This window comes from Lasiodiplodia theobromae (assembly GCF_012971845.1).
Source record: "Lasiodiplodia theobromae strain AM2As chromosome Unknown scaffold_36, whole genome shotgun sequence".
NCBI lineage: Eukaryota > Fungi > Ascomycota > Dothideomycetes > Botryosphaeriales > Botryosphaeriaceae > Lasiodiplodia > Lasiodiplodia theobromae.
In genome coordinates, this window is record NW_023336515.1 from 352,670 (window position 1) to 369,842 (window position 17,173).

The 17,173-nt window shown below is 56.7% G+C and overlaps 7 protein-coding genes across 7 annotated transcripts; 4 read left to right on the forward strand and 3 right to left on the reverse strand.

The window, feature by feature from the left end:
* Positions 1–385: 385 nt before the first annotated feature.
* LTHEOB_10188 (Phospholipid methyltransferase) lies at positions 386–1,397 on the forward strand (the record flags this gene model as incomplete). The annotated part of the gene is made up of 4 exons (XM_035506805.1): positions 386–461; positions 520–630; positions 691–783; positions 847–1,397. The coding sequence occupies 4 exons, from the start codon at positions 386–388 to the stop codon at positions 1,395–1,397; spliced, it is 831 nt and encodes a 276-aa protein (XP_035368226.1).
* Positions 1,398–2,510: 1,113 nt separating this feature from the next.
* Positions 2,511–4,060, forward strand: LTHEOB_10189 (Pyruvate dehydrogenase kinase; the record flags this gene model as incomplete). Its single annotated transcript, XM_035506806.1, has 5 exons — positions 2,511–2,625; positions 2,684–2,832; positions 2,891–3,221; positions 3,276–3,942; positions 3,997–4,060. 5 exons carry the CDS (start codon positions 2,511–2,513, stop codon positions 4,058–4,060), a joined length of 1,326 nt encoding a protein of 441 aa, XP_035368227.1.
* Positions 4,061–5,240: 1,180 nt separating this feature from the next.
* On the forward strand, positions 5,241–5,762 carry LTHEOB_10190 (uncharacterized protein; the record flags this gene model as incomplete). The annotated part of the gene is made up of 2 exons (XM_035506808.1): positions 5,241–5,289; positions 5,488–5,762. The coding sequence occupies 2 exons, from the start codon at positions 5,241–5,243 to the stop codon at positions 5,760–5,762; spliced, it is 324 nt and encodes a 107-aa protein (XP_035368228.1).
* A 248-nt stretch (positions 5,763–6,010) lies between these two features.
* Positions 6,011–8,197, reverse strand: LTHEOB_10191 (NADPh-cytochrome p450 reductase; the record flags this gene model as incomplete). Its single annotated transcript, XM_035506809.1, has 1 exon — positions 6,011–8,197. One exon carries the CDS (start codon positions 8,195–8,197, stop codon positions 6,011–6,013), a length of 2,187 nt encoding a protein of 728 aa, XP_035368229.1.
* Positions 8,198–9,059: 862 nt separating this feature from the next.
* On the reverse strand, positions 9,060–11,459 carry LTHEOB_10192 (Arca-like protein; the record flags this gene model as incomplete). The annotated part of the gene is made up of 8 exons (XM_035506810.1): positions 9,060–9,165; positions 9,226–9,345; positions 9,412–9,485; positions 9,537–9,823; positions 9,992–10,505; positions 10,710–10,983; positions 11,275–11,285; positions 11,424–11,459. The coding sequence occupies 8 exons, from the start codon at positions 11,457–11,459 to the stop codon at positions 9,060–9,062; spliced, it is 1,422 nt and encodes a 473-aa protein (XP_035368230.1).
* Positions 11,460–12,501: 1,042 nt separating this feature from the next.
* On the reverse strand, positions 12,502–13,021 carry LTHEOB_10193 (uncharacterized protein; the record flags this gene model as incomplete). Its single annotated transcript, XM_035506811.1, has 3 exons — positions 12,502–12,597; positions 12,649–12,743; positions 12,796–13,021. The coding sequence occupies 3 exons, from the start codon at positions 13,019–13,021 to the stop codon at positions 12,502–12,504; spliced, it is 417 nt and encodes a 138-aa protein (XP_035368231.1).
* A 227-nt stretch (positions 13,022–13,248) lies between these two features.
* On the forward strand, positions 13,249–16,784 carry LTHEOB_10194 (Leucyl-tRNA synthetase; the record flags this gene model as incomplete). The annotated part of the gene is made up of 3 exons (XM_035506812.1): positions 13,249–13,323; positions 13,376–15,930; positions 15,983–16,784. The coding sequence occupies 3 exons, from the start codon at positions 13,249–13,251 to the stop codon at positions 16,782–16,784; spliced, it is 3,432 nt and encodes a 1,143-aa protein (XP_035368232.1).
* Between the last annotated feature and the right edge of the window lie 389 nt (positions 16,785–17,173).

Genomic DNA, 17,173 nt, shown 5'->3' on the forward strand with positions numbered 1-17,173 from the left:
GACGGCTGCCTAAAGAAGATCCTGCTTGCGCTCGTATCAGCGGCTGCTGACCCCGGCTGTGCTGCATGCCCCTCTGCAGATGAGTCAGCACCTCAGAATAATCATGGAGGCAAGAGATGGACAGAGATGATGGTGTTGATCAGTCCAGAGCGGAACAACAGCTCGGCTCAACCGCTTCCCCGCTCCGCGCCAGGGACCAAAAGTCATGGCATCGTCGGATAACCGCAAGCCCTGACTAATTCAATGGTTAGCTAGCCCCCACTAATGCGCAGCGCGTCTCCCCAAGCAGTATAAGTTCTCGAAAAGTGTCCCAGAATGCTCCGCTTCCAATGATGATAAATCGTTGAGAACCCCCGAAACCCGCGCGTCACAAGGCATCATCGCAATGTGCGGTCCCACTCTCAAAGAAAAGCTGCTGCGCACCGTTGCGCCAGCTTACTTCATTTCCCTGGGCTTGTACCGTTCGTCATACCACAAAGTTCGCCGCATTGGATTTTCCAACTGACTACCGTATTGCAGAATTTCTCCTAACGATCATTGATACGGTCACGGTCCAGCATGAGCCCGGCGTCCTTCTCCAATTCTCAAAGCTGCGCGATCGCGCCTTCTCTCGCTTCTGGATAGCATACGGTGACACGCACTGACACAATTGGTTCAAATGGGCCGGCGGCTGACTGTGTCAACCCACAGGCGAATTCATGTCGGAAGGAATGGCTGACGAGGCCGTTGCTCTTATCGGTTCGGTGCGCGGCACTGTCCTCGACATTGGGCCCGGCAGCGGTGGTACGGACTTCCTTCGCTCCAGGTTCTGAGATAAGCGCTTTTTCTGACGTGTGAGCTGTGCAGATCAGACCGTGCACTTCACGCCGGCGAACCTCACGCGCGTCTACGGGGCCGAACCGGCGGGGCAGCTGCACGACAAGCTGCGGGCCAAAGTCAAGGGGGCGGGCCTGGAGGGCAAGTACACGGTGCTGCACGCCGGGGCGCAGCCTGAGAGCCTGATCCCGGCGCTGGCCGACGCCGGGCTGTTCAAGAACGGGTCTGAGGGCATCTTCGACGAGATCTGCTGTATCAGGGTGCTCTGCGGCGTGCCGCGGCCAGAGGAGACGGTCAGGGGCCTATACAAGCTGCTGAAGCCTGGCGGAAGGATGGTCGTGCATGAGCACGTCGTGAATCCTTGGCAGGAGGCGGGCGGCAACTTGGGCTCGAGGGTGCTGCAGACGGTGTACGCGTGGGCTGGGTGGAATGTCTTTCTTGGCTGCAGCATCGACCGCGACACAAAGGAGATATTGCTGAATGCTGGGGGGAAGGACGGGTGGTCGAGAGTGGAGCTGAAGAGCTTGCAGACGTGGAGCGTGTTGCCATACTGCACGGGTTATCTAGTGAAGAGGGGGTAGAGGGGTTTCATGGTGTTGTCGCAGAGAGGTCTTGGTGGCTGCTTGGCTGCGCAAATCTGTGTTGCGAGTGGATGCAGATCTCTGCGGAGACCGAAGGCGCTATGTGCGGACGCTAGCGTTGGGCAATGGTTGCGTCAGAGCTGCTTCGGGGGCGCTTTCCAGAAGCGCACACAGATAGTTGCTGTCTAGTGGGAGAAGTAGCCGTCCGGCCGAGCCGGGTGATCGCTCTGCATGTACGTACTTTCTGATGCACATGCGGCTCATTGCGCGTGCCCTGCTCGAACAGCGCAGCGGCTTTAGCTGCGCGGCATTTTTCCTACGGTGTGCGGGAAAACTGCCGCAGCGCACATGCTCTCTTTCCCTGTGCAGCCTGAGGCTCGGGCTAATGGGTAGCGAGTGCCTTTGCGGTGTTCCTAGAAATTGGAGGCGCTCGCCAGCAGAGGAAATATTCGGAGGTACGACGCGTTTGGCTGCCGCTTCCGTCCTGCTCCCTCGACCCGAGCGGACCCGACCAGCAATTGCATGCCGAGGAAGCGCGTGCAGGACCAGAGCACGCAGTCGACTGCTAGGTCGCAGCCGTTGCGCCGCTGGCAGCGCGCGTGTCGGCAGAGCGGTCAAGAGATGTCACGCCGCATCGCGTCAGCTGGGCGCAGGGCCTGAGCAATTCGATTGGCACGTGAAGACACTGGTGCGTTGAGTTGTGTTTGGGCTAAGGCGGGGAAGGTGATGCGGGCAGACGGGAGCGACGTCTGGGGTCTGCGCTCGCTCGCCTCGGTGGAGTCCCTAAGCTCCAGAAAAAGCGGCCGATGACTCCCATCCACACGCCCGCTCTCGAGCTCGCGCTCTCCTGAACACCACCAGTGCTGTTGCTCGCGCCGTGGTCGAAAGCCCCTGGACCCATCATCCAGCGCGCCCCAGCCCCGCTGTGCTACAGATCGACCCTGTCTTCGCCCATACCTCGGTCGTCTCCGAGAGCTCCTAGCCGCGGGGACCAGCGCGCGCCGTCCGAACCGCATTTCCCTACAAAGCCTGCCTGCTACACCACGCTGGAGCGCCTGGGATACGCATTGAACCCATATCCGCGCGCTGCGAGGCCGCGCAGCTGCTCCCACCATGAGTTGGAAGAAGACGGCTGAGCTCATGAGCAACATCCGGCACTATGCTGGCTTCCCCGCCACCGGAGTCAGTTTGCGCCAGATGGTTCAGTTCGGCGAGCGCCCCTCTACTGGTATGCACACTGCCCTCCAGAGCGACTCCGACGCCTATACTGACAGGACCCCGCGCAGGCACGCTGTTCCGCGCCTCCCAATTTCTCTCCGAGGAACTCCCCATTCGCCTTGCCCACCGCGTGCAGGAGCTGGAGGAACTGCCCGACGGCTTGAACGAGATGCCCTCGATCCAGCGCGTCCAGGACTGGTATGCGCAGTCCTTCGAGGTACGCACTGCACCCTGAAATCTCCCGTCGGGCCTTCTGACGCTGGTGGTATGATTAGGAGCTTGTCACCCTTCCCCGCCCAAAACTGTCGCAAGAAGTGCGCGAACGCCTCTTGAGGCCTGCGAAGAAGGCCAGCAAGGAGTCGAGAATCCTCAGTCAGACCACCCAAAACCCCAGCATCACCAAGGGACAATACCGCTCCGAGCCAAGGGGCTTCGACGAGAACGGCAACGGCAACGGCGTGGGTAAAGTGGCCGCGTCCAAGAGATACTATGTCGCTGCGGACGACGGGCAGGAATGGCCGCCTGAACTACACCAGTACAACCTCAAGTTTGCGCAGACTTTGGAAAAGATAAAGCGCCGCCACGACAGCGTTGTGACGACAGTCGGTATGTTGGGAGACTAATCGCTGCGGCTTGCGCTCGGCTGACACGTGAAAATAGCCCAGGGTATCCTCGAATGGAAGCGGAAACAGCAACGGATGCAAATCGACCACAACGTCCAAGCCTTCCTCGACCGGTTTTACATGTCGCGCATTGGTATTCGCATGCTCATCGGACAACACATCGCCTTGACGGACCAACGGCAACGGAGCGACCCTAATTATGTCGGTATCATCTGCACCAAGACAAACGTACGGGAGCTGGCCATGGAGGCCATTGAAAACGCGCGGTTTGTTTGCGAGGATCACTACGGCCTGTTCGACGCTCCGAAGATCCAGCTGATCTGCGATCCGCACATCCACTTCATGTACGTTCCGGGACACTTGTCGCACATGCTATTCGAAACCCTGAAGAACTCCTTGCGCGCTGTTGTTGAGAGGCACGGCCAAGATAAGGAGGAATTCCCGGTGACGAAGGTCATTGTCGCAGAGGGTAAAGAGGATATCACGATCAAAATCTCGGACGAGGGAGGTGGCATTCCGCGCAGCGCCATCCCGCTCGTTTGGACGTACATGTACACCACGGTAGACCAGACTCCCAACTTGGACCCGGACTTCAACAAGAGCGATTTCAAGGCGCCAATGGCTGGTTTCGGATACGGACTGCCCATCAGTAGGCTTTACGCACGGTACTTTGGCGGCGACTTGAAGTTGATTAGCATGGAGGGGTGAGTGCTCTGCCCAGAACTGAGTCGAAGCAGGTCTCTGACTGACGTAACCAGATACGGAACGGACGTATACCTGCATCTAAACCGACTCTCGTCGTCGTCGGAACCTTTACAATGACAGTTGCCAGTCATGAGGAGCGAATGGGAAAGTAACGCGCGCAGTGGCACTAGAAACCAGAAAACCATCCTCCAAGGATTGACGCGGCAGTCGGGACAGTCGATCAGCGCACAGAGCACAGCGATCGCCATGGCGAGTCGCGTGAAGCGTCTCAAGATGGACAATACCATGAGTTGGGAAGTCAACGAGAGACGCCAGGTCGGCGATGCTGAGAGCATGGTCAATGAAGGCCTGAAGGCAGCATGGTGGAGAAACGTTGGTATTGAAGAAGGTGTGTAAGCTGGGGAAGATGTTTTGCATGGTCTCGCATGGATGAGACGGGAAGAGCGGTAGAGGCAAAATTGCCCGGCTACTGCGAGTCGTTGACGTTACGCTTCGTCTTTTCTTTCCTTCTTTCTTTTCGTACGTGGTGTATATTTTCTCTTGACGAGGGCGGGCTTTTTGTGCATATGGGATGGCGATAGGTCATGGGCATGTGAACATGGATTGGGTAATGTTTCCGTTTGAATCAGCGCGGGAACCAAAAGAATGTCAGGTCACACAAATGCATGCTGCTCGCTCAACCCGCCACTCAGTGACGTTTGGAGTTACCGATCCGGACACATCGTATGGTCAAATCTTGGAAGACGGTGCGGCTCATCAGAGCTGCCTGCAAGATGAGGTATCACATCTCAAGGGTCTGCCCGGAAGTGAGTTTGCTGCAAGAATCCGTCCCCATGGTTGCAAAAAAGGCAGGCCGTCCCAGCAACCGCGGCCTGTCATTGCCCGGACGCTCGCCAATTACTCGATCCAAATGTCCACTTGTGACCGCAGTCAGTTTCTGCCGTGGTGGTCACGCAGCTTTGTGCGACTTTGGCGGCCTTCCCTGTTTCGGGGAGCGTACCGCCATGACATCATCGGCTGTTGCGGGCGACGACATGGGCCCCGCCTAGCCCGCCTGGGGCCCAACCGCCACTAGCCCTCTTCCGTCGCAACACACAAACGTTGATTGACGCAAGATCGAAACCTGGCTGGAACAGGGACGAGATCCATGTCAGCTTGTAGGATATTTTAGAACCGGGCTCGACCCCCCAAAAAGCTGACCCTGCCTAAGCCAAATCACTCTACTTTATTTCTTCCAAAGTTATCCTCGGAGGAACCTCCCAGATTTTGAATAAACAAATCAGAAGACCACATAAACATGTCCAACCCGAACAACTCGAGCGAGGAGGCTGGCAACCAGCCCGGCGGTACGTCTTGCTTGCCAAACCCCTCGCCCTCTTTGACCATACCTTCCCGGCCCCACCACCCCCCGCCTAGAGCACAAGCACACGACTCTCTCTCTCCCCTCAACCAGCCAACAACCATCACCATGCATCAGCATTCCCTTAAATTATAAAAAAAAAAAAAAACTCCCAGCGCCGCTCTAACTCTCTTTTTCCACACAGGCATCATCGCCAAGGGCCTCGACCCGGTCGGCAAGGGGCTGGGCGCGGTGCTGTCGCCCGTGGGCGCCGTCGTGGGCACGGTGACGAAGCCGGTGACGGGCACCGTCGGCGGCATCACCAAGCCGGTCCTGGACCCGGTCACGGGCGAGAAGGACGACCGCGCGCAGGTGCTGGGCGGCAACAAGCGCGCCGAGGATTTCGGAAAGCAGGCACAGAAGGACAAGGAGCGCTTCGGCGGCAAGGAGCAGACGGGGGATAATCCGCTGGGGTTGTGATTGGGGAAAAGAAAATAGGGGGAAACGGTTGGCTTCTAACGCTGGTTTCACGTGTATACTTATAATAAGTGTTTGATGATGAATGATGATGGTACTCTTTTGAGGATGGGTTATATGAAAGAGTCTAATGAGCAATGGAATTTTTGAAAAAAAAAAAAAAAAAGAACGCCGTCTTTGTCTTGTCTAACGCCTGAACTCTGCCGTGTCTTCATCCGAATACCATGCAACTAGAACATGGGAAGAATCTCTTAACCCCAAACGTCCTCCAACCACTTCCCCCTCCTCTTCAACGCCTCGCTCCACTCCTTCACACGCTCCTCACTCCAACCCTCCTCCTTCCTCTTCATCCCCTCACCAACCCTCCTCCCAACCTCCCTCGCCATGCTCGCCCTCCCGCAAACGTAAAAGTTCGCACCAGCCTCCAACAAACCCAGCACATCCTCCATCTTCTCGTCAACGCGGTCCTGCACATAGCGCCTAGGCTGCCCGTTCTCACGACTAAAAGCCGTAACGATCTCGAGCTTGCCGCCGAGCGCCTGCTCCCATCCTTCCAGCTCCTCGCGGTAGATGTAGTCCTCGTCCGCGCGGCGGCAGCCGAAGAACAGCACCATGCGGCCGACCTCCTTGCCCATCGAGTGCAGGCGCGCGCGCTCCGCCACGAAGCCGCGGAAGGGCGCGAGACCGGTGCCCGCCGCCACCATGATGAGGGGAGTCGACCCGGCGCCGGGGAGCTTGAATTTGGACTTGCGGATGTGCGCGTAGAGCTTGGGCGCCGCGGCGTTGTTTTTGTCGTCTGAGACGAGGGCGCCGTTGGGGCCGGTGAGGGCGTACATGAGGCCGTTCATGTTGGGGTGGGATGAGTCCCGGGTCGGGTTGCTGGGGTGGTGGTGCGCGTGGGCGAGGAGGTAGTTGGAGGTGAGGCCTGGGATGACCGAGGGGGTCGAGTTGTCGTCGTCGGCGGCGGCCAGGGGCGTGGTGCTGACGAGCGCGGTGATGCTGGGGTGGCGCGGCGAGATGACGGACGAGGAGGAAATGCTGTAGTAGCGGGGCTGCAGCCGCGGCAGCGTCTCGATCACGTAGGACAGCGGCAGCGACGTCCATGTCTGCCCGGGGCTGGCCAGCGCGAGAAGTCGGCCCAGATTAAGGTGTGTGCGGGCCAGGTACTGCGCGTAGGCGTTCTTGTCCTTGCCGAGCGACAGCAGGAAGGACTTCGCTTCCGGCGTGGGCGCGAAGGGGGAGAGCGAGAGGATCGTGTCACGCGAGACGGGGGCGCAGATCTCGAGGTAGTAGCGGAAGAGAGCCGCGGTGGTGGTTGGTGTTGGCACCTTGACCTTGAGGGTCGGGTCCAGGGACTTGATGGAGATGGGGATTTCGGCGCGGGAGGTGAGACCGAGGGCAGCGAGGAGGCGGTCGACTTCAGCGTCAGGGTTGGTGGGCCAAACAGCAAGGTGGTCGCCCGTCTTGTACTTGACCTCGGCATGGTCTGTGAGGTCGAGCTCCATGTGTACGCAGTTGCGGTCCTTGGTGTGGAACAGCTCGCGAGGGTTCTGGATGCTCAGGGGCTTGATGGGAGAGCAGGCTGCGGCTGCCTTGGGGTTGTCCCTAGGGTGGAGGGGTTCGCCGTGGTAGAGATCAATGGGCTCGAGAGAGTCATCCTCGACAGTGGCGAGCGTGGGCTCGTACTTAATCTCACGCTCCTCCAGCTTGAGCTCGTTCTTGAAAACGGCGAACAGCTCGTCCTTCCACGCCATGAAGTCTTCCTCAGTGCCACCCTCTGCGTCGTCTGCCCTACCGACGGGCAACATTGGGCGAGCGCCAAACTTGTCGAGCTGCTCAACGACGACGTCGATGACGCGGTTGTAGTACTTGTAGTTGCTGTTTCCGAGACCGAAAGCAAAGTAGCGCAGGTTCTTCAGCGAAATATCCTTGCTCTTGAGTAGCCAGTCCCAAAGACCGGCAGTGTTGTCGCTGGGGTCGCCCTCGCCAAAAGTGGAGCAGATGAAAATGGCAAGCTTGGACTCGGGGATAAGCGCGATGGTCTCGGCGTCAAAGTCGGACAAGTCGGCAGCCATGGTCTCAAGGCCAAATCGAAGGTGGCATTCACGCGCAAGGCGGTTTGCGAAGCCCTCAGCCGTACCAGACTGCGAGCCCCAGAAGATGACGAGGTCCTTGTTGGTCTCCTCAAGCTTCTGTGCAATGTTGCGCGTCTCCTTCTTGGCGTTGAGCGCACCGCCATTCTTCAACTGCGGCCGCTCATACCAGATGTAGTCGTAAGGGTCGGGCTTGTCCCAGGTGTAGTTGCGGAGGATGTAGCCGGCAGAGCCGAGAGCGATAACACCGAGAGCAGCAACGTCGGCATAGCTCTGCGGCGTTGCGGCTTTGGAGAGCTCCTTCAGAGTCTCCTGAAAGGCAGGGGTTTGCAGGATGTGTGCCATGTTGGCGGGTATCGTCGAAAAAAAATCAGAACGTAGACAATTTCAGGAGAGGGGATAATGCTGAACGGCAGGCGTCAAAGACAGGGGGTCATAAGAAGAGCATGAGGTGCGCTGAAGTGTGAAGAGCGACATTGTTGGGGTTTGCTGGACGTTGATATAGAAAAGAGTCGACGGGACTGACTTTCCATTTTGGCGTTCGTCGAAGACGCTGGAAAAGGCATGCTCCTCCACCCCACCATTTTGGGCGCCGAGGCCGCAAGAGCCTCCACAATTCGGATCTCCCTTCTCCTGCACGCCGGCCGCAATCTGGATCCCGCGCCTCTGCGGCGGGAGTATGTGCGTCAGTCCGGGGCGAGGACTGTGGGGAAACGCGAGTAAGTCTGGGGAAGGTGCGGGGAATTTTTCCGTCTTGAGCGTTCGCGATGGGCGCGCCACTTTCCTGAAGGATGCGGGGCTAAGCGGGTCGTCAGCAGCTTCTACAACATGAACAGATGAGGGAATCCAGTCCGACGTGCCTTTTAGACCCGCATTCCTACACCAACCGCAATCGTCCGTCGTGCGGAGCATGTGCCGCGCCTCGGGAAGCTCGAGATGGGCCACGGATCCACATGCTTCGCATGCGTCATCTCTGGCCGTGCCGTTTTTTCGAAGGGGGGCGCTAGAGTCTGCAACCTCCCCGCAGCATCTTGCCTCCGTGGCGCGCGCCACTTATCAGGCGCTAGGGACCCAATCGCATCAGCGGGATTATTGATCACAACGGGTACCAAGAGAACCGACACTTATGGGAGTTCGCGCAAAGATTCCATGGCGCGTTGAACTGGGTTTGAACAGGCTTGGTTATTCACAAACCCCATCGGGACATTCAAGACAGCGCATTTACCAACCCGTCAATGCTGACCCTGCTCGCATCTATATGCGAGTCATCGCCATCTGTCGGCCAACCCCAGGCCTCTTTCAGCTGTATCTGTCTGGAATGATCTTAGCACACGTTCTTATTCGCTCTTCAAAAGGAAAAAAAAGACACTCACGCGACTCGCGTCGGCCATGCATGAATTGTCTCACACGTGTGGAGTATTTCCATGAGCGCTTTCTGTTCAGCCGGTTCGGTGAACCTCTCTCCAGCAAGCGCGATGGCCATAGACGCGGTTCTAAGAGATGCGTTAGACCGGCTGGGGCTGAACTTTGGCGGGTGGCTGGACAAGAACGGTTCGTACACGTAGTTTGGCGGACAGCGCGAATTTGAATTGGCCATGCCGCACAGCGCCCGGACATCTTCCTTGATTTGTTCCTGTCGGAAAAATGAGTAAAGGCGTGATAGCTTGTAGGGGTGTCAACGTACATCCATCTTTGTTAATGCCTGCTTCTGTCCTGGACCAAGTCGTGGAACCTTCGGGTTATGTGCCGTAAGGAGGATCTTCGCGAGATGGTAATGCTGTAGACCAGTCGTCACAGCGTCGCAAAGAAGCCAGATCTCGGGGAAGACGTTGTTCACGCCATCGGACTCCCGGTAGAACATGGGCGAGAACGACGGCGGTTTGAACATGTACCACCCGTCGCAATAATCCAACAACCTGTTGTAGTTCGCCGTGGTTTGTTCTTCATCGCCGAAGCAGTACCGCAGCACATCTGCACAGTGCGTCACGATCCGATTCGCCCACACACAGTCGCTCGCTGCGTCAAAGGTGCGGTCTATGTTGCAGTGCTCCAGAACCGGGATGATCGTTCGTTGGTTGACAAATGCCATGTAAATCTCTTGTCGGAGCCCTACCCAGAATGCAGCTTGTCTCAACCCACCGTATACAGTCGACCGTTCTTGTGCTGTGAGGAATACCTGTGTCCCTAGAAGGTGACTTTGAGATTCAGCGCCAGACACCGGGATGTCGATCTCCTCCAAGAAGCGCAGTATCACCGTGGCCGCGAGGAGGTTTTCGTCCATTAGAGCCGCCGTCTCATCCAGCATTGGAATCAAATGCTTCAAGCATTCCGAGTGATATCGCTCGGCAACGTAGGGGTCGTACTCTCCCACTCTGCTCCAATGTCTCGCTGATACGGCCAATATGGCGTTCATCAAAGGCGGACAAACTGCTGCCCTTTGGGGCACGACGAGCTGAAAATGTCGATCCGGATCGCAAAGGTCGAACGAGGAAGCTAAGTTGTCGACGAAATATCGTAACAAGGCAGCCTCTTCCTTCTTTTCTAGTGGCCATACTGGCGTGTCCAAGTATATGTGCGACAACGAGCTGGGAGCGTTTGAGATGGAAGGAAATTCCGGCGCAAAGTCGCTTGCTAGCGAAGAGGTAGGCTCTAGCTGTGGAAAGCCGTCTCGAGCGCTTAGATGGAGATCTGCAGCGACGTCTGATGGTGTGAGCTGTGATTGAGACTCTGATCTCAGCCTCGTAGCAGGTCGGCTGAAGAGGTTGCTCCCCTGACCAGGAGAATTGTGCGACAACGATTCGGAGCGATGCGGTAACTCGAGCTTGCGACGTTTTGGGGAGGATCCGGCCTCACTGACGCTCTGGCGCGTCTCTGAAGGTGGTCTTATTGCCGTGGATTGCGACAGAGTTCGGACAGGAAAGTCTTCAGTGGGAACCGAGGGGATGTGGTCTCGCCACCCAGGGGGAGTGACGACTATGTTGTCTTCGGGGTCTTGATCATGGTCGTAAATGTTTCGAAGCTCAGGAGTTTCGTCGACATAGCTGAGGTTATGCGTGGTCTTGCACCACGGCTGATTTTTGGAGAAGTCGTATTCACATTTCCCAATTCCAGAACCTTTGATGTTGGCCACGCTGCTGATCGGTCAGTCATCTCAAAATCTAGGACTAGACATGGCCATTCTGTGGGACCTAGAGAGGGATCGCTCGGCTACACAGGGGATGGCGTGCGCAGAATGAAGAATTGCACATAGAGGACAGTGTTACCTTGGGTTTAAACTATGTCGGAAGCGGATGTTGTAGCCCCTTACGCATTCGATGCCACTCTTCGCGCATCGCGTGCAAGAGGGTCGCTGTTCATCACCTGCACCACATTCATCACCATCAGCCGGATCCACCAATAAGACCTAGAAAGTGGGTACTGACATTTCAGATGCCTAGATAGGGCGTGTAGTTAGCCACCAGTTGCACACGGCGTAAAGGACGGGAAGTGTCACACACCTAACACGGCAGCTCTGCAAGCTTACATCAGCGATGGACAACCAATTAGGGCTTTTGGCGGTTGGTTTTCTTACCTGGCAGCCAGTGCGAGTTCGGGGCACCGAAGACATGTGGCCTGAGCTGGGAAATTTTGGATGCGTCTGAGAGAATGAGACAGAAAGTATGATGTGAGTAGGCAAGGTCGGCTTTAATGACCTTTTTCAGCGCTTCGGGAAGGTTTGCACGCAGCGACCTTAAGGCGGGTGAGCCCAGACCTGGCGTGCGGAGGTAACCAATGAGAGGCAAAACCAGGTCCAAACATGTGGGGAAGCTAGCTGAGGCATGTGTCTCCGAAGGCTTGGACGCATATGGCAAGACTGGCGGTGGGGTCCGCCTCAACTGCAAGAGTACCGGGGTGCTCACAAGATTTGATAGAAAAGGCCGGCAGGTGATGCAGGTTGTATTCTTAGTACTTCATTGATAACCGAACGTAAGAATAACATCACTCTCCCAAGTTTGCTATGGTAGTTGATGGACTAGATTCTCCGAGTACCCAGGCGAATTATCCGAATCACCGGCCGAGAGCCCTTCGGGGTTATTTCCCGGAAATCCCCGGTCAGTGGTCGTATTTTCCGCGCACGAGACTTCAAACACCTCGTAGTTGTCGATGCATCATCAGAACACTGCCACACTCTTGCAACTCGACCGTCGAGCCCATATTTCGAACTGACAACAGCAGACAGGTCACCCAGCGACGCAAGGTGACGAGCGAAACGCTGCTTCGAGAACGCTCCAACAAAATCTTCAGTTTGGATTGGCGCAGGAAAGTTTGCAGGGCCGCATAGGAAGATATCCATGGACTGGTCGTATACGCGCAGTTGAGTCGGATTGCCAACTCCAGCGCAACAAGCAGGCCAAAAAAAAAAAAAGAATTGGATTGAATGGCGTGGCTGCTATATCCCGAGAAAGCACAATTCCTGGTTCATTAGGCATTGAGAGATTCTCCTCACGAGTGGGTGGCGTGATTCGTCCCGGTTCTGAGCCAATGCAAGCCGCAATGCCGGAGGTTGCTGTGTTTGGCGGGCTGTAGCGTCTGTGGTCGCAGTTTCTTTCAACCATGCGTCCGACTGCTGGCAGAGTCGTCCAATACAATGAAGTTGGTGCTGCTGCGGTTTAAGATGCTGTTCTGGAGGAAGGTTGAGACTGCTCTGCTTGCGAAGTAGGCTTGGACCAGATGGAGTCAACGGTGCGTCTGAACCACTCACGGACCTTTGCAAAGTCAGTATACAGGTCACTTGAACAATCATGCGGGGAATTTACCCCTTGGAAAGGCTGGGCGTTATCTTCACGAGAACGACCCTTGGTTTTGATCTCGTCATTCCAGTCCATGAAGAGTACACCATAGATAACCACAACTGCTTCGCATCAGCCACAGCGCCGTGATAAAGCCCCAATGCTTGTCCTCACATGATATTGTTGCCCACTGTGTCAGATTGACGAACTTCTTCCACCGCGGACGGGCCCATTTGAGCTGAGATCGGCGCCTGAACTTGCGCTCCAGACGGAACTGGTGCTTCGGCGAGAGTTTGGAGAAGTCGGGCGGCCACAGTCGCTTCGCTTTGTAAGGGTTGCTGTGTATGTCGAAAGCCGGGCGCGCGGGCTCGGCGGCGCGGCGGGCTAATGTGCGCAGCATGGCGAGCGTGCGGCGACAAAGGCGATGCAGCGCAATGGTGTTGAAGCGGGCTGCAGCGGCTTTGCTGCCCTTGCATCGGCCCTCGCTTGCTCACCGCCCGGGCGTCATTCCCGCCGCATCTTTCTCGGCGGCGACAGACAGCCCACCACGCCGCCCTCCGTGACTCACCCAGCCCTAGAGTTCACCGGGCCTCAGTTCGCATTCTGCGCCGCGAGCACTCCGCAATCATGTCGGCCGCCAAAGCGACGCTCGAGGCGTTGGACCCTAACGCCAGCTCCAAGAACACCCTCAAGATCGAAAACGTGCGCTGCCCCGCCCCGCCGCAAATATATTTCGTACCCTGACACCCAGCAGACCGACAAGCGCGATACCCTCATTGCCGCCGAGAAGAAGTACCAGAAGCAATGGCAGGACTCCAAGGTCTTCCAGCAGGATGCTCCCTCCACGACCGAGTTCCCCTTCGGCTCCGTCACCGGCGACGACCTGCGTGCGAAGGCGCCCAAGTTCTTCGGCACCATGGCCTACCCCTACATGAACGGTGTCTTGCACGCCGGCCACAGCTTTACCGCGAGTAAGGTCGAGTTCGCCACCGGTTTCGCTCGTATGCAGGGCAAGCGCGCTCTGTTCCCCCAGGGCTACCACTGCACCGGTATGCCCATCAAGGCCTGCGCCGACAAGCTGGTGCGCGAGGTTGAGCTGTTTGGAAAGAACTTTGAGGGCTGCAAGGAGGATGACATTGCCGAGCCCAAGGCTGATGAGGTTCCTGCGCCCACCGAGGACACCACCAAGGCCGACATCACCAAGTTCAAGGCGACCAAGGGCAAGGCTGCCGCGAAGACCATCAAGACCAAATACCAGTTCCAGATCATGCTCTCCCTGGGCATCCCGCTCGAGGAGATCCACAAGTTCGCCGATCCGCAGTACTGGCTGGAGTTCTTCCCCCCGAGATGCCAGGAAGACCTGACCTCCATCGGTGCGCGTGTCGACTGGCGTAGGTCCATGGTTACCACCGACGCCAACCCTTACTACGATGCCTTCGTCCGCTGGCAAATGAACCGCTTGAAGGGCCTCGGAAAGATCAAGTTCGGCAAGCGCTACACTGTTTACTCTCCCAAGGATGGCCAGGCTTGTCTCGACCACGACCGTAGCTCCGGCGAGGGTGTCACCGTCCAGGAGTACACTGCTTTGAAGATGAAGGTTCTTGAGTGGCCCGAGAAGGCCAAGTCTATCATTGGTGATAAGATCCCCAGCGGCGCCAATGTCTACTTTGTTCCTGCCACTCTCCGTCCCGAGACCATGTACGGCCAGACCTGCTGTTTCGTTGGTCCCAAGGTCACCTACGGCATCTTCAAGGTCACGGATAACGAGTACTTCTTCCTGTCCCACCGTGCTGCTCGCAACATGGCCTTCCAGAACATCTTCCCCAACTGGGGTGTTTTCCCTCACGTCATCGACCTGCAGGGTTCTGACGTCGTTGGCACTCTTGTCAACGCGCCGCTCTCTACGCACAAGGATGTCAGGATTCTCCCCATGGAGTCGGTCAAGCCTACCAAGGGTACTGGTGTCGTAACTTGCGTGCCTTCCGACAGCCCTGACGATTACGCCACCACGATGGACCTCATCAAGAAGGCGGACTACTACGGCATCAAGAAGGAGTGGGCGGAACTCGAGATCATCCCCATCATCAAGACGCCCACGTACGGTGATCTCACCGCGAAGACGCTCGTTGAGCAGATGAAGATCAACTCTCCCAAGGATGCTAAGCAGCTTGCTGAGGCTAAGGAATTGGCCTACAAGGAGGGCTTCTATCAGGGTACTATGACTTACGGCGAGTTCTCTGGCAAGTCCGTGCAGGATGCCAAGCCTCTTGTTCGTAAGCAGCTGATCGATGCCGGTGATGCTTTCGCCTATGGCGAGCCCGATGGCATGGTTATGTCTCGCTCAGGTGACGAGTGCGTTGCCGCATACCTTGACCAGTGGTACATGAACTACGGTACCACTGAGAACGGTGGCGATGGCGAATGGTGCGAAACTGTCCTGAACCACCTTGAGAACGGCATGAACACCTTCTACCCCGAGGCCCAGCACGCTTTCAAGATGACTCTTGGCTGGTTGGCACAGTGGGCGTGCTCGAGATCGTACGGTCTCGGTACCAAGCTGCCGTGGGACCACACTCAGCTGGTGGAATCTCTCAGTGACAGCACGGTCTATATGAGCTACTACACCATTGCTCACTACCTCCACGGCGACATTTTCGGCAAGACCAAGGGTCTTTCCAAGCAGAGGATCACTCCCGAGCAGATGACTGACGAGGTCTGGGATTACCTCTTCTGCCGCTCCGAGGATGTCAAGACCGACATTCTCAAGGAGGATCTCGAGGCCATGCGGAGAGAGTTTGAGTACTGGTACCCTCTGGACGTCCGTGTCTCTGGCAAGGACCTGATCCAGAACCACCTTACTTTCTGCCTTTACATCCACACCGCTCTCTTCGGTCAGCAGCACTGGCCGCAGGGTTTCCGCGTCAATGGTCACCTTATGCTTAACGGCGAGAAGATGAGTAAGAGTACCGGAAACTTCCTTACTCTTGGCGATGCTGTGAAGAAGTTTGGTGCCGACGCAACCAGAGTGGCTCTTGCCGATGCTGGTGATGGAATCGAAGATGCCAACTTCGAGGAAACCGTCGCCAACGCCATCATTCTCAAGCTCTTCGAGCTCAGGAAGTGGTGCGAAGAGATGGTCAACGAGGCGCACCTGGTCGAGGGCGAGGCGCAGTACAAGGAGGCCCGCGATAGTGGCAAGGTCAAGAATGCGGATACCATCCAACGTACGGGCGAGAAGCTGCTCTGGGACAAGATGTTCGAGAACGAGCTCAACAGCTTGGTCATTGAGACGAAGGAACACTACGTGAAGTAAGTTAATCAGCTACGACAAGCAAAGACAATGCTAATATGGTCCAACTAGCACTTCGTACAAGCTGGCGCTCAAGTCCGGCTTCTACGACTTCACAGCCGCTCGTGATTTCTACCGTGAGGTCACTAAGGCTGCCGGCATCGGCATGCACGCCGATCTTGCGAAGCGTTTCGTTGAGCTTCAAGCCCTCCTCCTGACGCCCATCGCTCCTCACTGGGCTGAGTACATCTGGCTCGAGGTTCTGAAGAAGCCTGAGACTATTCAGAACGCCCTTTACCCAACTGTAGCCACGCCGGATCCGTCTCTCACGGCTGCCCGCGACTACGTGCGCACTACGACGTCGAACATCACGTCGGCCGAGGGTCAACAAGTCAAGAAGCTTGCCAAGGGCAAGAATGTTGCTTTCGATCCCAAGAAGGACAAGAAGCTCACCATCTTCGCTGCCGAGGCGTTCCCCGTTTGGCAAGACAAGTACCTCGAGCTTGTGCGCCAGAAGTTCGAGGAGCTCGGCCTTGTTGACGTCAAGGTCATCACCAAGGAAGTTGCCAAGCCTGACATGAAGAAGGCCATGCCTTTCATCCAGGGACTGAAGAGGCGTCTCGATGGTGGTGAGAAGGCTGGTGAGGTGTTTGACCGTCGTCTTCCGTTCGATGAGGTCGCGACGCTCAAGGAGATGGTGCCGGGCCTGAAGCAACAGGTTACCAAGCTCAAGGTCGTCGAGATTATTGGCGTCAAGGAGGGTGAGAAGGTCGGCAAGGTCCTTTTCGGTGAGGGTGAGACCAAGGATAACCTCCCGCCGAACGCTGAGTCTGCGGTGCCTGGCGCGCCGACGTTCTTCTTCGAGAACTTGTGAAGCGTGGGATGGATAGAACAAAAGAGAAAGGGGGAAAATTACGGTACAGTGAAAGACGTTATGCCCGATACAACATGACCTGAAGAAAAGAAAAAGATGTAGAGAAGAAATGATTTCAGCCAATTTCGGATGTTCACCCTGCTGCTCAGCACATTATGAAGTTCGTGGGCCATTTCATACAACGCGTAGAGAAGCGCCTGCTACCGCAGCCTAGCGTAGCAGACTATATTGCTGCCTGAGGTTTGGCTCTAAACACGGTGCTAATGTTTATCCGAAGCTGGCGCCAATAGGTTGAATTTTTACGCTCCACTCATGCCGCCTCCCCCTGAGAATCGCTTTCTACTTTCTGCGATTCGAGCAGAGTCGAGACTTCAGCCTTGCAAGTGAGA